Source organism: Myxocyprinus asiaticus, chromosome 8 (genome assembly GCF_019703515.2).
Source record: "Myxocyprinus asiaticus isolate MX2 ecotype Aquarium Trade chromosome 8, UBuf_Myxa_2, whole genome shotgun sequence".
NCBI classification, from domain to species: Eukaryota; Metazoa; Chordata; class Actinopteri; order Cypriniformes; family Catostomidae; genus Myxocyprinus; species Myxocyprinus asiaticus.
In genome coordinates this window covers 1079411-1097838 of record NC_059351.1, presented here as the reverse complement: position 1 = coordinate 1097838, position 18428 = coordinate 1079411, and the positions used below count along the sequence as shown (strand labels likewise).

The following is an 18428-nucleotide window of genomic DNA, read 5'->3' as shown; positions in this document are numbered from 1 at the left end:
GCTTTGGATAAAAGTGTCTGCCAAATGCATAAATGATTATTTGTCAGTGAATTCTTAATCAGCTGAATTAATGATTACAACCCTTCACTAGACATTAACTGTGCTTTATACTCTGGCACTAGAGGACAAAAGGTGGCTAGAATAAAGCAGTGGCTACAATATCAGAAAATAAACAGGCCAAGACTTCATCTCTTTTCTCCTGTGGTAGGTCTGCACGCTAACACGAGAGGACAATCGTGAGATTGGAAAAATTCCTGAAGATGAGCAACTGCATGTTCTTCCCTTATACAAGGCTTCATCCACTGATGAGTTTGGCAGTGCTGAGGCTCAGCTGGAGAAGACCAAGACCGGTGCTATTCAGGTGCTCAATGCCTTTCGTCGACAGGTACGTATGCTGTCAGAGCCTGCTAAGTCATGCCGGCAGAAGAAACTGGATGCCAAGAAAGCTGCAGCTAACAAGACAACCCACCCCAGTACACCGAATTCCAAAATGGACAGCACCCAGCAAGCAAAGCAGAAACAAAGTGCTTATGAGTACCCAGGCCAGAACACACCTGTAACAGGTATTGAAACATGACCTCAAAACTTATACTGTATATAAAACAAAGACTCAGTACATTTTCATGTATTTTAATAAGTTGTAAATAGTTTATACATGGGAAAAGGATAATACATAAAATCAATAATTATAAATATTAAAGGATGTGACAAAGTAATGCAACATATTCTAATGTTTAGATTTTTTTTTTAACACCAAGAACATTTAAATTTTTCTACAATGTTCCCATTCTTTACATATTTCATCCAGGCCCAAGTAACATGAAAGCTACTCCGGACTCTGGGCAGCCCTTAAATGCTCATGCTGCCCATTTGCAGCAGCACCAGCAGCCAACATGCCCCAATCCTGCTCCCCCTTACCCCGGCCCAGCCTTCTCTAGATTCTTAAATCCACCAGGATCCTTACCTAACACTTTTAAACCAGCACAACCGCATCCTCAAACACCATCCTCTGCCAGTCCTTATCCCTCTTCTTTAAACGTTTCCAACCCTTACATTAATATGTCTAATTCATCCATCCCATATTCAGGGTCTCTTACACCCAACACCCTTTACACCGGTAACCAATGTAATGGAGGAGGGCGCATGGACAACTACCACCCTTACTACTTTTCCAATCTAAAGCATTTAGATATGTATCATCCCCAAAGAAATTCACTGTACTCTGAGCAGCAGTACAGTGCACCTCAACATTATGGGGTCAACTATCCACCACACTATGGAGAGCCTAGCTTGGCAGTCAATGGTTATAGCACTTGTAACATGAGACCTGGCATGCACTCTATGGGACATTTCCCAGGTTACAGCCCTAATATGCCACCCGATGCCTTCTCTAGGCCTCCCTCAGCCCATTCACATTTGGACTATGCAGCTGTTGGTAAAAGCAGCCAGTTTGAAGCTTACCCCAAGCCTCATATGTCCCAGAATCCTCAGATGTTTCCCCCAAATCTAAATACCTTGAGTATGCAAAGTAATAAAGATTTAGAGATAAACTCGCATGGAACAAATGGTATCTCTCAGGTGTTTCCTCCTTTGGGCAATGAATGCTTCAACCCGAACCAACCCCCAGGGTTGATGCAGTTTAATGAAAATGCCTTTAATCCCCTCGTCAAACAGGAACCATGTTCCCTGACTTTAGAGAAAAAAGAAAAGGAAGATGTGTGGTCTGACAGTGAACACAACTTCCTGGACCCTGAAATTGGAGGGGTGGCAGTGGCACCTAGTCATGGATCGATCATTATTGAGTGCGCTAAACGTGAGCTCCATGCAACTACGCCACTCAAGAAGCCTGACCGCAACCATCCCACCCGTATATCTCTGGTTTTCTACCAACACAAGAACCTCAATGAGGCGAAACATGGACTGGCTCTGTGGGAGGCCAAAATGGCAGAGAAAGCCCGGGAGAAAGAGGATGATGCTGAGAAGCATGGTGCTGAAAACACATCCAGCAAGAGCAGTGGAAAAAAGGTGAAACGAGAACTTTCGGAAGCCTCAGAGCCTCCATCTAAGCGATTCCTCCTCATGCTTACTGGACAGTCAATGTCATGCACTACAAATACATACGTAAGCACATCTCCCTATGCCTTTACCAAGGTGACTGGGCCTTACAATCATTTCTTGTGAAAACCTCCATAGGTTTAGAGCATTTACACGTTCACACACAAGAGTGGCATCAGAAGAATGAAATGGTGCTACAGAATAGGGTTGCTGACCTTAGTGCCACTGGCCACATAACTGGTTTGTGTGAGGCTACTGACAATAGACCAGTAAGATTCAGTTTCACACTTTGTAGAAAGGCATAGCAGATATAAATCAGGCTTGTCAGCTTTTAAGAGGTCAAGCTTTACTGTTTGACCAATTGGAAGTATTTATTTATTATTTTATTACACTCTTATGATAACACACTGTTGCTCTTACATGGTGCTGAAAGTCCAACAAATCTGGATAATTACTGGACACACAGATTCGTTTTTGGTGATTTTTAGGGCTACTCACTTTTATCATGGTGCTAGAGAATGTTTCGAAACCAGACGTCTTTTCAAATGCCTTTCTTTAAAAGTACACAACAAAACACCTTGTTAGTATGATGTTTTTTAAGTAATACACAGTTATTTCATTATTTTGATGACTTGTTTAAAAATGAGCAATGAAGCAAAATGCTAGCCTAATAAGCTAGCTTAATGAGTGTTTTTAGAAGCACTTTTTATAATAGTATTTTATAATATCTGAAAAGAAATTAATTATTGAATGCTACTCGATCATTGAGTGAGGCTTAAAGGAATATTCCGGGATCAGTACAAGTTAAGCTCAATCGACAGCATTTGTGGCATAATATTGATTACCACAAAACGATCAATTGAGCTTAACTTGTATTGAACCCGGAACATGCCTTTAATCATCTACACTTTAATTTCAAAATGTGGAAAATGTGGAAAAATCGCAGTGAATTCCATTGTTTGACAGTTGAACATTATATACAAGGCATTTTTTACCAAATTTCTCTGGTGCTCTTACAATTTCACAAATCCTTTATACTTACATTTATATACTGTATATTGAGCCGTACATTTTGTAATCATAATGTCCTTAGAGAAATCACAAGAACGGTGAAATTTTAGAATGCTGGACCGCAGGTGTATAACAGTGTGACTTTCTTTCTTTTTCATAACACAAAATGACTTAATTTAATGATCTTTAAAACAGTCATGTTGGCTGACTTCAATTCAATGGCAGAAGACAGTGACTTATCCAGTGTGACGTCATGACGTTTGGTAGCGAGACGTGCAAGAACCAATAAGGTTATCGATGTTGCCATCTGGATTCAGTGATGTATACAGAGTTTATGCAATGATTTTACTTGTTTTGAGAGTGAAAAGCAACTTAAATTGCGATCTCTTCGACATACAAAGCGATCGTATGCCTTCAGAAGACTTGAAATATGACCCATTTGACTTTTATGACACTTTTGGTTGCTTTATTAAGTGTTCAAATGAGTCACCGTCTACTGCCATTGGACTGAATTCAGCCAACAGGACTGGATTGAATTATCATTAAGTTATCTTCTTTAGTGTTCCATAGAAAAAAAAGTCATATGGGTTTGGAACGACGTGAGGGTGACTTCATTTTCATTTTGGGGTGAACTACTCCTTTAAGAGTCTAGGGGAAATGATGGTCAATATTATCTCCTCGAAGCATTTATCAAGAACACATAACAGGGTTACCTGTACATCAGTGTCACTGTTTCAAAGGCAGCTGGCTCGACTTGCTGTGGAGGATGTTAGATAACTTTAGCTGTATGAATAAAGTTGAGATTTGTACAGTAAATTAATTATTTTCTTTCTGGAATGTACACTTGTATTTTAGTTTAATTAAGAATAGTATTCTTTCTTTGGGTTTGAATTGATCTTATTTCAAATGGTGCTACTTGACCTGCTATAAATACAATATAATGTGAGAAGCTCTAAGGGTGGTGAAAAGGCTTATGAATGATGTAGAGAATCTACTTCTCATATACCTCAAAACTAGTTTGGCAATAGAATTATAATACCAAGGTGTTTCTTTCCTTTGATTTCCAAACACGTTGTAGCAAATATGACACAGACCATCAGGCCGTCATTGATGCTTAGTTCATTTCTTACTTTCTTAACACTTGATCTTCTAGAAAGTATGACTTGAACTTCAAGTTTCAATGGAGATTGCAAAATCAGGGATATGTTAGCTAGTTTCAATCACTTGTGTTTATGTTGTCTTCTCTAATTCAGGTATCAGCCTTTGCATCTTAAATCCTCATGAACTATGAATTGTTTATACCACACACAAATCTAACTTTGTCAGAAAAATAAAATGACCCTGATTTTTGTACTGTGTTAAAGTGGAATGCTGATAAACGTTTTTAAGAAGTAGTTTAAACATATGTTAACATGCACTGAGTTAATGAAAGGGAAAGTTGCATTGACATAAAGCAATGCTTTTGCTCTTTACTGAAAGGTTAGACCAAGTCAGTTAAAATATTAAATGAACATTTAGGTGCTTATGTACAGTTAGAGGCTAAATGAATTTACAACCACTAAACACGTGTCCCTTTATCCATTCAATTAAATTAGATGTTTGGTGAGGTATTATTGGTTATGAATTAAAAGCAACTCATTCCACTCTGACATTTCACAAAATGAAAGCACTTCAATTTGTTTTTCAGAAAGAAAAAAAAATATGTAAATTCAAGATAGGTCGATTGTTGTAAATGTATTCAATAGATTATGCCATGTTGTATATACCTCATGCATTGCAGAAGTCTTTTCTTCTTCATTCTAAGTCCAGCTTTTGTTATGTATGAATTTCCTTTGTTGGTTAAATGTGTCTATTAGTAATCAAATATAGTTATAGATGATATTCAGTTTACCAGAAAGCTTTTTTTTCTTCTTCCAACAAACAGCAAAGTTTACTATACCAGGTTTCCTGTTAAAATCACTTTGATGTGTTGACTAGTTATGGAAGAAGTTCCCAGTTTTGTAGGTTCAATTAGACATTAGGTTTGAGTGTACAGGACCCATCCTGAGTAGCACGTTGTGCATGAAGCAAGAGAAAGGAGTGATTAGGATATAGCGGGTGACAAGAATAGCCATACTTGAAGATGCTTGAGTGTTTCTGAGTGAAGTCGATTTTACTTGAATGACTTTCTGACTTCAACTAATGTACTGGGGTGCACAACATACATTAAGCTAGCAGACATTAGACACTAAAAGGCTTACATGTTCTTTTTTTCTGCCTTTTTCGTATTGCTTACCTTGTTCCCTTAAAGTTTGTAATGCTTAAAATGTTGAATTAAGAATGTCTTTGAATACTGTAAGTATTGCAATGTGCTGAAGAACTGAATGCAGTTTATTTGAAAGCTGTTTGTTATATCATTCCTGATATTGCTGAAATGTGGGTGTTTTTAATAAAATGTATATTTATTTCAAGCATTTCAATTGTCCTTTTTTTTACTTTTACAAAAATGTACATACATTTTGAGAATTTTTATTAGTGTTTAATTTTTTTAATTTATGAATACATAAAATTATTAACCTTGTGTGACTCAGCGTCCACATGTGTGGATGTTGTATTTTGGCTTCGCTATATGCAACGCATAATTTAAATGAAATAAAACTGGCTGAATACTGTTCACAAGACTCTACACTGTCATTTAAGTGTTAAACTTCTAGCACACCACGTCACGTGACACAACACCGTGATATCGATTTCCGTCAAGCACTTCTACGGGCGCTGTGCCAACTAAAGTGCCTCTGGTAAGAAACATCTTTACGTTTTTTTCATTTAAACTGTTTGGTTGTAAAGAGTAGAGTCTCTAGTTTAGTTTGATATGCCGCTTTAAAAAACACACAAATGTTTCACACGTCAGTGTGCTGACAAACATGACGTCCACATATGTGGAAAATGGGACCTTATTACCTCAAAAATGTTTTGAATCATTTTCAACATCTGTGGGTCAATTCACTTCGTTTTAATATCAATTTTGTTATATTTTAATTTGTTATCACTGTACAATACGGTAACATTAGTAAATGCATTCCTATATATTTACTGTACATTATCACATTGAGAATAAATGTATTCATGCAAAAGCTGAAAAATGTGTCTTTCAGAGGCTTTATATGGAGTTAGGATGAAAATAAGGTGCATTTCAAACTGTTCTGGGACCAGTGCAGACAGACAGCACACTGGAGGTTAAGTCATACACTAAATAGGGAGCAAGGGAGCATCCTATAGCTCTCTATGCAGTTAAGTGCATTCACTCCTAAAATCTGATCAAAAGTTCAGTTTCAGGCTGCAGATGATGTTTGGATCACTCAACATGTTTGACAGACATGTGACAATGATAATCAGTACATAGATTCAGAATTTATAATGTATCATTTTATTTTAACATGGTTGGCAGTGATTGGATGATGTTGGACATTACTTTGAATCACAATTATTAATTCAGCTTTACAGAAAATCAGCTGTAATGTTTGTAACGTCTCAGAAACATGAATAATCAACACTCCTGGACACACAATAAACTATTTTATGAACAAAATTTGACTTTCTATATCTTGGTGTTACTTAAAATTTCACAACTTAGTCCTGCTGTCCACTTATGTTGCCATACATTTTTAGGAAAACTATTTGCTCTAGATTTATTTTTATTTTTTTGCTTGTTTATTAGCTGCTACTAGTTACAAATCAAAAAGGGAAATGGAAAATGCACACAGCAGTCACGCGGGGGTCTCAGGAGGTTAAAATTATTTATGCATTATACTTATAATACATTTAAAAATACATTCCACTTTCAGTGCCTCAAGAAAGTATTCAGGCCTCATTATTCATTATTTCAAAATAAACACACAATAGTCTACCTCATAATAATGCCATTAAAACTTTTTTTTGACATATTATTTTACTTTACAAGTATATTTAAAAAATGTAATTTTCTGTGTTGAGGTTCAGTTCATGCCTACCAGCCATTACTTTTGATGCTTATACATTTCAGTATTAAGTAGTAAAGCACTATTTCGTTTTTCACTAGTCACGGTAATTGGTATTTCTTTGTTCAAATATCAAATTTGGACAGGATGCCAGGAATAGTGTTGGTGGTTCCAATTTTCTTTTGTCTGTTAATTACAGAAGGTATGGACCCTTTTTACATTTCCGTGTTTGGAACGCAGAAGTAAAGTACTGTGGGTATACTTCTACTCTATAGTGGTAAATGGGAGACTGTAACAAACATTATTTTTTGCATTCCCATTTGCTCCAACAGGTGGGGAAAAAAATCCCCTATTGTGTTTCAACAACTTTTGTAAAGAGGGAAAAAAATAGGTGGATTACAGCAGTCAGAAGACAGAAAGATGCCAAGTTAATTGCCACTCCCTCAGCAGCTGTTTCTGAAACCCCATTGCAGCAGTGGAGACTATTATAGAGGGTCTATAAAAATATGACTTTGTGTAATATCAAGGGGTAAGCTGAATAATTGGGGAATATGTGAACAATTTACTGTATATTTCAAATAAAATGAGCAATTTAATCATCTACTGTATACTGCGCAATTCCAAAGTCTTTTTTGCTGTCTATAGATAGACAGACAGACAGACAGATAGATAGATAGACAGACAGACAGACAGATAAATGATAGATAGACAGACAGACAGACTATAGATAGATAAACAGACAGACAGACAGATAAATGATAGATAGACAGACAGACAGACAGACAGATAGATAGACAGACAGACAGACAGACTATAGACAGATAGATAGACAGACAGACAGATAAATGATAGATAGACAGACAGACAGACAGACAGATAGATAAATGATAGATAGATAGACAGACAAACAGATTATAGATAGATAGACAGACAGACAGACAGATTATAGATAGATAGACAGATAGACAGACAGATAAATGATAGATAGACAGACAGACAGACAGACTATAGATAGATAGATAGACAGACAGATAAATGACAGACAGACAGATTATAGATAGATAGATAGATAGACAGACAGACAGACAGACAGACAGACAGACAGACAGAGAGATAGATAGATAGACAGACAGATAGATAGATAGATAGATAGATAGATAGATAGACAGACAGATTATAGACAGACAGACAGACAGATTATAGATAGATAGACAGACAGACAGATTATAGATAGATAGACAGACAGACAGACAGACAGACAGATTATAGATAGATAGACAGACAGATTATAGATAGATAGACAGACAGACAGACAGATTATAGATAGACAGACAGACAGACAGATTATAGATAGATAGACAGACAGATAAATGACAGACAGACAGACAGACAGATTATAGATAGATAGACAGACAGACAGACAGATTATAGATAGATAGACAGACAGATAAATGACAGACAGACAGATAGATTATAGATATATATATATATATATATAGACAGACAGACAGATTGATAGATAGACAGACAGACAGATTATAGATAGATAGACAGATAGATAGATAGATAGATAAATGACAGACAGACAGATTATAGATAGATAGACAGATTATAGATAGATAGACAGATAGATAGATAGATAGATAAATGACAGACAGACAGATTATAGATAGATAGATAGATAGATAGATAGACAGACAGACAGATTATAGATAGACAGATAGATAGATAGATAAATGACAGACAGATTATAGATAGATAGATAGATCTTTGCATCACTACATGACGCAGACGATCTGCAACATCAATACTTGTTCCTCTAACATTTTTTCAAGCCCTTTTAAGCAGAAATGTATCAGAGGAAGCAGATGAAAAATTCCAAAAACAAATTTCAAGCACTTCAAAGCCCTTGTGCAAACCTTGGTTTTATTCTTTATAGAAACACAAAAGAAAGTTTACAAAAAATATATAAGTACTTTATTGGACCAAAACTAACACATTATTATTCCATATTTCAATCAAGTTTGCAGAAATATATATAAAAAAATTCTTCCCTCTTTGCAGTTTCTGTACATCAGATTTGTGTAGCTACCGTAAAACAACTTCTTCAGTATATAACTTGAGTAAAATCCTTAAACATTTTCTCTGCCCAGCACTCTCTCAGATTCTTTTAAGACATTTTACCCACTTGAAAAATTTCAACAAGACCACTTTTACAGTATTTCCTATTAGTTGAGCCACTGGCAAAGCTTACCATTTTGGGAGACGTGCTTTATTTAATAATTCACTGCTAATGTATTGCTAATCTATCTATTTTTAGCAAACAAAATTCATAAATGTGCATCTCTAAATCAAAGGTAGCTGTATATTATGGACTCTTCAAATAATCATACCCTTTCCCCTATACTAAAGGCCATCCTTGAGAATTATTAACATTTTGATGGCACTGTAAAAGTATCATTAGTGTGGTCTGAACACTAGTGTTGTATTCATGAACATTAGATACAGCAATACATTAACAAACAATGAACAAGTCTTTTATAGCATTTATTAATATTGGTTAATGTTAATGTCTACATATACCAATATATTCTTTGCATTAAAAGTTGTATGCATTAATATGAATTCAAACTAAGAATCATAAAACAATGAACATTAAAATTTAGATTAATGTTTCAAAAATAAAAGCTTTATATAAGAATATTGTTCATTGTAATTTCATGATACAGTAAAGCATTAACTAATGTTCACCTTATTGTGAAGTGAAAACTGTATCTGTGCATCGAGTATCTTTTAATATAGTAATATAGCTGCGTTTAGCAATTGTTGAGCTCCTAAACAGATTTAGAGTTTGGTTTCCTTGAAAAACTTTAGGAAACTGCTAGTACATTTAAAGGGGTCATGTCATGAGGAATGATCCTTGATATTTTGACATATAAGAGGTCTTTCTTCTACAAAAACATACTGTGAATTTCAGAACTCAAAACTTACTCCCCAGTGCAATAAAAGCATTTATTGAAACCAAGCCAAACGGCTCGTTCTCTACATTTGTGTTTTAGTGATGTCACAAAGGGTACTAATTAATTCATGACCGCCTTTACAGCAACAACATCGACGCCTACTTTACATCATCACACCCTTTGCCCCGCCCACTGGGGCACAGTTCATACTCAAGAAAGTGAGAGAGCAGTACATATTCCATACATTGATGTTTGAAATCTCATAATGGTTTGATAGTTTATGGTGCTGACACCTTGTCCGTTAACACGATGCAATGCAACGGCTTGAGGCTGTTTACACCGGGCACGTCAACACACACTTTCTATACTGTTTTTTTGTGTTGTTGGCAGTAGTAGCACCAGCGCATGCAGTGCAAAATAGAACAGGAGATCTGTTTACTACAACTGACACTTCTATGGTAGACAGCATCATTGATTATAATGGGTTCTATTGCTTTTGACACACCTCTCGTGTCCGGTGTAGACAGGATGTGAGTGTTAAAAGTTGTGCTTGAGATGAAGTTTTATATATTCAGATGCAATGTTTTGGATGTGCGTTATGTGTAATCCCTGAAATGTAGTTTTATCATATTGTGGGTTTGAATGAATTTCAAATATGGCTGTATTTGTGGGGCTGCATGATGCTAGCCAATCAGAACAGTGGGCGTTTTTGTTGCCGTTTAAAGGAGGAGCTGAGGCCAAAACTGAGTGTTTCAGACAGAGGGCCTGAGACAGGGTGGAAAATGATCATATATTATAAATTATGACTGTTTTAATGAAAAAAAAAAAAACCAAACAAAAAAAAAACTTTACTAATATTATCAGTGGACCTAAGGAAAGATAATAAAACTATAAAAATAAAATTTAAAAAAAGAGCATTTCATGACCCCTTTTAAAGACCATATTTTCAGGTAAAGCCTACACACAATTGTTGGTGGATTTAATTGGAAATGTTCAAGTAATGCTTTTTGCAACATTCCATTTCAAGTCAATTTTACTCACTGTTTGTTTGGATATTTTACTCAAGCAATGTAGCACTGAATTTAGGCTTGCTTTTAAAAATGTACTAGAATTGTAATGCTTATTTAAAGTTTTTAGTCATACCACATGAAACAGAAGCCTTGCACAGGAAGCAATATCACATTGCTTTTACGATGATAAAAACAAGATTCAGAACTTTGCACACAGACCTAAACACATGGTGCACAAAACAAGATGAAGGTGACAATCAATAGATCCGTTTTTTTTTATCATGAATAGGTAATTTTGAGAAGAATATGAACTTCAGACAACAAAACAAGAAGTTATTAAACAACAAATCAACAATAAAAATGGAGTAAATCAACTTGCAAACAGTGCAACCATGCAAGCTTATTAATTATTCACAAAAGTTCATTTCACACCAAAACAAAATATATATATATATAACAAATAAATAAAAATGATTTGATTGACAAGAAATGGCTCTTTAGGCAAAGTTGTTCACTGTGTTGAGGCCAGTCAAATAATGCCAAAAGCGAAACAAACAACACAAACTTTTTATGCATCAGAGACATGATAGCACCTCCTGGTGGGAACTTTATCCCCAAATTTTATCCAGGCCAGACAAAAATGCCCACCATGTTTCATTTCTTTGTGCTTGGACTCTAAAAACCAGTGCGTTGTGGGATTTTAACTTCTCTACCTTTGAAATATAAAAACTGACATGAGCTCTTAAACATTTGTTTTTGAAATATGTTCATTGAAATAAATGACAGAAACATTACAAAGAATGTGCATAAAAAACATAATTGCAATTTGTGATATCTGTTACAACTAAAAAAAATGTATATATGTCATATGAATGACAAAAATAACATGCTAATTTGATGCCCTATAATAAAAACGGAATAAATAGTAGGCAATGGTGTGCCTTGTGCTGATCATTTAATGATTTACAAAAGAAAACAAACACAAATTACAAATCTTTGTACATGCTGATGTTCTGCTCTTCTCTACCTTCTTATGGGACCATTCTGAAAAGTGAGGTCATCTTTTAATTTGCCAAGAAGTGCCATTTGTCCACTGTGAAATAGAAATATAATCAAATATTAAGGATACCTGAATAAATGTGTCTATGTTATGAATTCAGCATTTCAAGCTGATAATGGAAGAGTTGTAGAACTCATAAAATATAAAGAGTTGTGTTATTTTACCATCAGAAGACACCGGGAGGGGTTCTCCGTATTCTGCAGCCTACAACACAGGAGTAATTTACTGTGTGTATGCTCAGCTCACGTATGGCAACAATTTGCCAGAATAATAGGAAATAAATACTTACAGCTTGGACCACTGCACCAGCCTCTGCATCAGTGCATTTAAATGGACTATCACACAAGGAGGTGTTTTGACTAGAGAAAGAAGCATCAATGTAATTCATTAATATCACATGTAAGGTTTTTGTTTTGGCTTCACAAATGTCTACCCTCAAAATGTCTAAAATATAACTTTTCAACACTTTCATTTAACAGATCTAATATAAAAATCAGACACCACTCACCAAACAATTTCTTCACCTTTAGTCTTTTTTTTCGTCACTAATGCTCTCCAGTAGTTGTGTGTTGATTTAATGATTTCTATGGCAAAGTCCTAACATGATATCCGACACCAAAATTAGATGCTTGACCATCAAATGAATTTAAATAAAACTTAAATGCATTTCATCAATCCACCATGGCAGGTACCTTATCCTTAAACTGTCCATTGAATGCAAACTGGTTTTCAGGCTTTCCATCTGGTACTTTGTATTTTTTAAACCAATCCACCGTAGCCTCAAGATGACCAGGTCTATTCTTTCTGACATCCTCAATACCTGTGAAATGATACAGTTCTTGAAAAGACACGGCCAGAAATGTAAATAAGACAATAAACACATAAACATACAAACAATGAATACTCACTGTTAAGGCTTGATGCATCAGGGTCCTCTATGTTGATGGCTACTACCTTCCAGTCAGTCTCTCCTTCATCTATCAAAGCCAGAATTCCTAGAACTTTAACCTGAATCACCTGCCCAGTTACACACACCTGTGGCACAGAGATGTAGATGTACTAAACTGCAGGTGAGATATATTAATACATTTACAAAGCCTTACAAAAGTGTTCAAGTCTGAATGCTTCAGCCAGACTCTGTATTATTTTCGGAGTGCGACTCAAGCAAGTGTGATACCCACCTTGGAGCCAATGTCACACACATCTATGGGGTCATTGTCTCCGCAGCACATAGTTTCTTTATCGTTGTGGTTGGGATCTTCCCATGTCTTTACATATTGGTTCAAAAAATGGAGTTATTAAACACAAGTATGCGGTAAAAATTGTACAAAATTCAGTTCAGACTGCATACAGATATAGTACATCTTTAGGAAATTCATCACAACCGTAATCAAAACCAGGACATCACCTGTGGAAGTGCACCATAGTTCCACATGTAACCTTTGTGTGGAAAAATGTTGGCTACGTATCGCAGCTTGCCTTTCTTTACATCTTGCTTGATTGGATTTAAAGGTTCCTTTGTTGCTATCTGTGGGTAAAGGAACAAATGTATTGTGCCAACTTTACACAATGCTGTTTAAACATAACATACTACTGTATTGCATACTAACCACAATATCAGAAAAAACTATATTTAAAGGAAAAAGAAGAATTGGCAATTTTTCTATTATACTACACAATGATTTCAATGATGGATTTGTTGTGCTACTTTGAATGCAAAGAACACATTTTCTAATACATGTACAAATCCCTTTCGTGTTATTTTTGGGGGTGAATTCATTATTTTGTTAAAGAGATAGTTCACCCAAAACTGACCCTCACCCTCATGCCATCTCAAACTAGAATGACATTCTTTCTTCTGCAGAACACAAATGAAGATTTTTACAAGAATATTTCAGCTCTGTAGGTCCATACAATGCAAGTGACTAGATGATGCAAGGAAGTGTAATCGAGCTTGAAATCATAAACACCAAGGAAACTGCTGTCAAGATTTATAGTGAAAAAGGAGTTACATTCTGGTCTGTTCTCACCAAAAACTGACTGGTTTGCTTCTGAAGACATGGATTAAACCACTGGAGTCTTATGGATTACTTTTATGTTTTCTTTATGTGCTTTTTGGAGCATCAAAGTTCTGGTCACCATTCACTTGCATTGTATGGACCTACAGAGCTGAAATATTCTTCTAAAAATCTTCATTTGTGTTCTGCAGAAGAAAGAAAGTCATACACATCTGGGATGACATGAGGGTGAGTAAATGATGAGAGAATTTTCATTTTGGGGTGAACTATCCCTTTAAATGGGCTTGAATTTTTATTGCACAACTGGACAGTAGATAATACATACAGGCAACAAATCAGGCAAAACTAGTAAACGGATTTGCGAGTACCTGGACTTGAGGTAGACCGATTAATTGCTGCCGATAGTTGCTTTTTGAAACTATTGGTTATCGGCAAAAATCTATGGCAGTAGTTGCGTTAGTTGTTTGTTTTTTGTTTTTTTCATTGTTTCATCGTGTCTTATGAATAATAATGTAACTTATTCCTCATTAAACCTCATCTGGTGAAATATAAAGGCCACAAAAAGCTTAACTTTGTAAATGCTTTAATAAGGAGCACTAATGGAGCCAAGTCTCCATCATTTCAAAATAAGAGTCCCCTGAGTGTTTCGAGCTTGTTTATAGTTAAAAGTTTCTCATTATGCACCAAATCTTTATTTTATTCTGGTTATTTTGGGGGTTTTGGTTACACAATAAACAGCATCTGGGATTTTATTCATTTGGGGCTCTTGTAGCATCTACAGAATGTTCCCCAACTCTAAAGATTGGTTTTTCCAGTAGGACAATGCTCCATGCCACACAGACAGGTCAATCAAGATGTGGATGGAGGAGCACCGGATCAAGACCCTGTCATGACCAGCCCAATCTCCAGACCTGAACCCTACTGAAAACCTCTGGAATGTGATCAAGAGGAAGATGAATGGCCACAAGCCGTCAAACAAAGCAGAGATGCTTGAATTTTTGCACCAGGAGTGGCATAAAGTCACCCAACAGCAATGTGAAAGACTGGTAGAGAGCATGCCAAGACTCATGAAAGCTCTGATTGAGATTCAGGGTTATTCCAGCAAATATTGATGTCTGAACTCTAAGTTAAAACATTAATATTGTGTTGTTTAATAATGAATATGAACTTGTTTTCTTTGCATTATTCGAGGTCTGAAAACACGGCATCTTTTTTGTTATGTTGACCAGTTGTCATTTTCTGCAAATAAATGCTCTAAATGACAATATTTTTATTTGAAATTTGGGAGAAATGTTGTCAGTACTTTATAGAATAAAACACAAATGTTCATTTTACTCAAACACATACCTATAAATAGTAAATCCAGAGAAACCGATCATTTTGCAGTGGTCTCTTAGTTTTTCCAGAGCTGCTTTTGACATTTAGGACAATTGAGGGACTTGTACACAACTATTACACAAGGTGCAAACATTCATTGATGCTCAAGAAGGCAACACACTACTATATGCATACTATACTTTATGTAAATATCTGCTAAGGTAGATTCTGAAGGGCAGTACTAAATAGAAAATATATCTCTTATATTTGTATAAATTATGAAAGGGGTGTGAACACTGATGAGACAAATGGGGAATGCAAACTTACGTATCTTCTCAACTATATATACTGTTTATTAAACCTCCGATTAATTGGGTTATCAGCTGCCCTCCTTTTCTTCTCTTTCTATCTTGCTACTGAACAACAATCTTCATTGAACAATTGTATGATTTGGCTCCTTAATGTTTCAGTAAGGAGCCAATGGCTCCCAAGTCATTTTTTTTTAGTCTGGAGCCCTTATATAGTATGAAAGTGTGGAACTCTTGGAATAATATACTTACCTCCATCTTGGCATTTGACCAGCGAGGTACTTCTACAACCATATTAAACAGGATCTGTTATAGACAACATTTTTAGCACCTGTTTTTATAACAACAAGGCCCCAAATTGTGCTGGTTAATGACTGGTTGCACAGTTACCTCATTTGTCTTCAATTTCTTTGGAGGAACACCACATTCCTAAAATGTGAAGAAGAAAAAAACCTCCTGAGATTAGAAAATGGACTGAATAAGGATTATGTCAGCTATGCCAGTAAGATTATTATTGAAATAATTCACACATATTTCAATCATTAAACATATTAATTTTCACATGACCCAATGGCACTGATTTTAGGAAAACATCCACAATACACCAACCTGTTCATCAGCAGCTGCATAGAGATTAATATCATGGAAAGGGGATATGTACTTTCCATCTGAAGTTTCTGTAAATGTGAAAATGTGGATCAGTCATCATCATAATTCAGTCTTTACCTCTTCAGATATTTAACACAAATCTGAGGCTCTTGGTTTTCCCTCTCCATTTTTTATATATGTTATTATTACTTAGATGCAAAGGCAGCAGGATCAAGCTAAAAGAGCACAAATGCATCACGAGAAACAGGCAAATTCAAAAGTTTTACTACAATGAATGTAACCGCACTGTAAGCACACATTAACCGGTGACGTCAGAATATTGTGTGATGTTGTAGCAGGAACACTGCGCTTCATCTGCACATTTGAGAGCTTTTAGTCTTGATCTTTATGAATGGTATTGAAAGGTATGGATTCCGGGACGTACTGAAGTAAATCCTGTAGTCAAGCGAGTTTGGTCGTCCTCTCACCTCCGTTAAATAATGCAACATTTTTCTCGAATGAAGGGAAACAGCTGGAATTACAGATGTGCGACTGAGATGGGAACAAAGAAATGTAGCAGAAAACCTCGTCGCAGTGTGAATAAGTGAACTCATTATTTACATCGACGTGTATTCTTGCAGTTCCTGCATGTAAACGTCTCTCACATTACACGTCACAAAATCTCATGCCACTTCATGCCACCTATTGGCAGCAATTTCACACTGCGGGGGCCATATAACCCAAATGAAAACTTCCCCGTATTTACATAGCAATTTCAATGTAAGTAACATGAAAACTAAAACTAAACACAATTAATAGTCCTTCTTCACGCTAGTGCCATCTTTGATTTTTAACGTGAATGAAAACGAGGCTGTGAGGGATTGACTTACAGTCTCTTCGATGGGCTGTGCTGCAGTTTAAAGTGACAAAACATTGATAAAATATCTGTTCAAGAACATTCAATAGACAAAGAACTCCAGACAACATGAGCTGTGGAACATCAGATGTGATCTTGGAGCTTTAAACAGCTTTATACCATTCCTGAGACTGTAAGTCAATCCCTCACAGCCCAAAGATAGCACTAGTTGTGTGAAGAAGGACTAAACTACTGTAATACTGAGTGTTTTTGCATTAAAACAGTCAGAGGTGGGGTACAACGGGGTGGCACACCTTAAGGAAAATTAGCTTATTTATTTTTTGGTCACAAAGTGTCTCAAGATTCAAGAAATACGTGTATTTTTTACTGAATATTGATGGAGCAACATAATTTGTATTAAAATAAATAACAACAAAAGGTTGTTTTGAGTAAAATTCATTTTTGTAAAAACTGTAAAAACTGCACACCTGGAGTAAAAGACTGTATATTGTTCTGGGCCCCTTTACTATTAAAAATGTACAGTTTAGAATTTGTTGTGGGGCCCCTCTGGACCTGTGGGCCCCTAGAATCATTACCACTTTTCACCCCACTAGCTACGGCCCTGCTCAGGGTAAAAGGCTCCCTCACATGGGGTAAAAGGCTCCTTCATTTGGGGTAAAAGTCTCATTCACTTGAGGTAAAAGGCTCCCTCACTTGGGGTAAAAGGCTCTCTCACTTGGGATAAAAGGCTCCTTCACTTGGGGTAAAAGTCTCCCTCACTTGCGGTAAAAGGCTCCTTCACTTGGGATAAAAGGCTCCCTCACTTGGGGTAAAAGGCTCCCTCACTTGGGGTAAAAGTCTCCCTCAATTGGGGTAAAAGGCTCCCTCACTTGGGATAAAAGGCTCCCTCACTTGGGGTAAAAGGCTCCTTCACTTGGGGTAAAAGGCTCCCTCACTTGGGGTAAAAGGCTCCCTCACTTGGGGTAAATGGCTCCTTCACTTGGGATAAAAGGCTCCCTCACTTGGGGTAAAAGGCTCCCTCACTTGGGGTAAAAGTCTCCCTCAATTGGGGTAAAAGGCTCCCTCACTTGGGGTAAAAGGCTCCCTCAATTGGGGTAAAAGGCTCCTTCACTTGAGGTAAAAGGCTCCTTCACTTGGGGTAAAAGTCTCCTTCACTTGGGGTAAAAGGCTCCCTCATTTGGGGTAAAAGGCTCCTTCACTTGGGGTAAAAGGCTCTTTCATTTGATGTAAAAGGCCCCCAGGGGGTAATACTGATATAGTGTAGATAA

General features: G+C 36.3%; 2 protein-coding genes across 5 annotated transcripts in view; one reads left to right on the top strand and one right to left on the bottom strand.

Annotated features, from left to right (window-relative positions):
• The window catches only part of tet2 (tet methylcytosine dioxygenase 2), a 36069-nt gene extending 30550 nt beyond the window's left edge, over positions 1–5519 (top strand). For all 3 annotated transcript variants that reach the window (XM_051704962.1, XM_051704964.1, XM_051704963.1), the window contains 2 exons: positions 209–563; positions 809–5519. In XM_051704962.1, the coding sequence (XP_051560922.1) occupies positions 209–563; positions 809–2181 (1728 nt within the window). In that variant the 3' untranslated portion in view covers positions 2182–5519. The remainder of the gene's footprint in view (positions 1–208; positions 564–808) is intronic.
• A 3416-nt stretch (positions 5520–8935) lies between these two features.
• On the bottom strand, positions 8936–16967 carry ppa2 (inorganic pyrophosphatase 2). 2 transcript variants are annotated; one of them, XM_051705068.1, is made up of 12 exons: positions 16729–16967; positions 16305–16372; positions 16086–16124; positions 15948–16001; positions 13461–13580; positions 13234–13320; positions 12961–13087; positions 12745–12872; positions 12561–12649; positions 12342–12411; positions 12217–12256; positions 8936–12085 (listed from the first exon to the last, which is right to left on the bottom strand). In XM_051705068.1, exons 1-12 carry the CDS (start codon positions 16895–16897, stop codon positions 12057–12059), a joined length of 1020 nt encoding a protein of 339 aa, XP_051561028.1. In that variant the 5' UTR covers positions 16898–16967; the 3' UTR covers positions 8936–12056. The 2 variants fall into 2 exon arrangements, with proteins under 2 accessions (XP_051561028.1, XP_051561029.1); XM_051705069.1 differs by lacking the exon at positions 15948–16001.
• Between the last annotated feature and the right edge of the window lie 1461 nt (positions 16968–18428).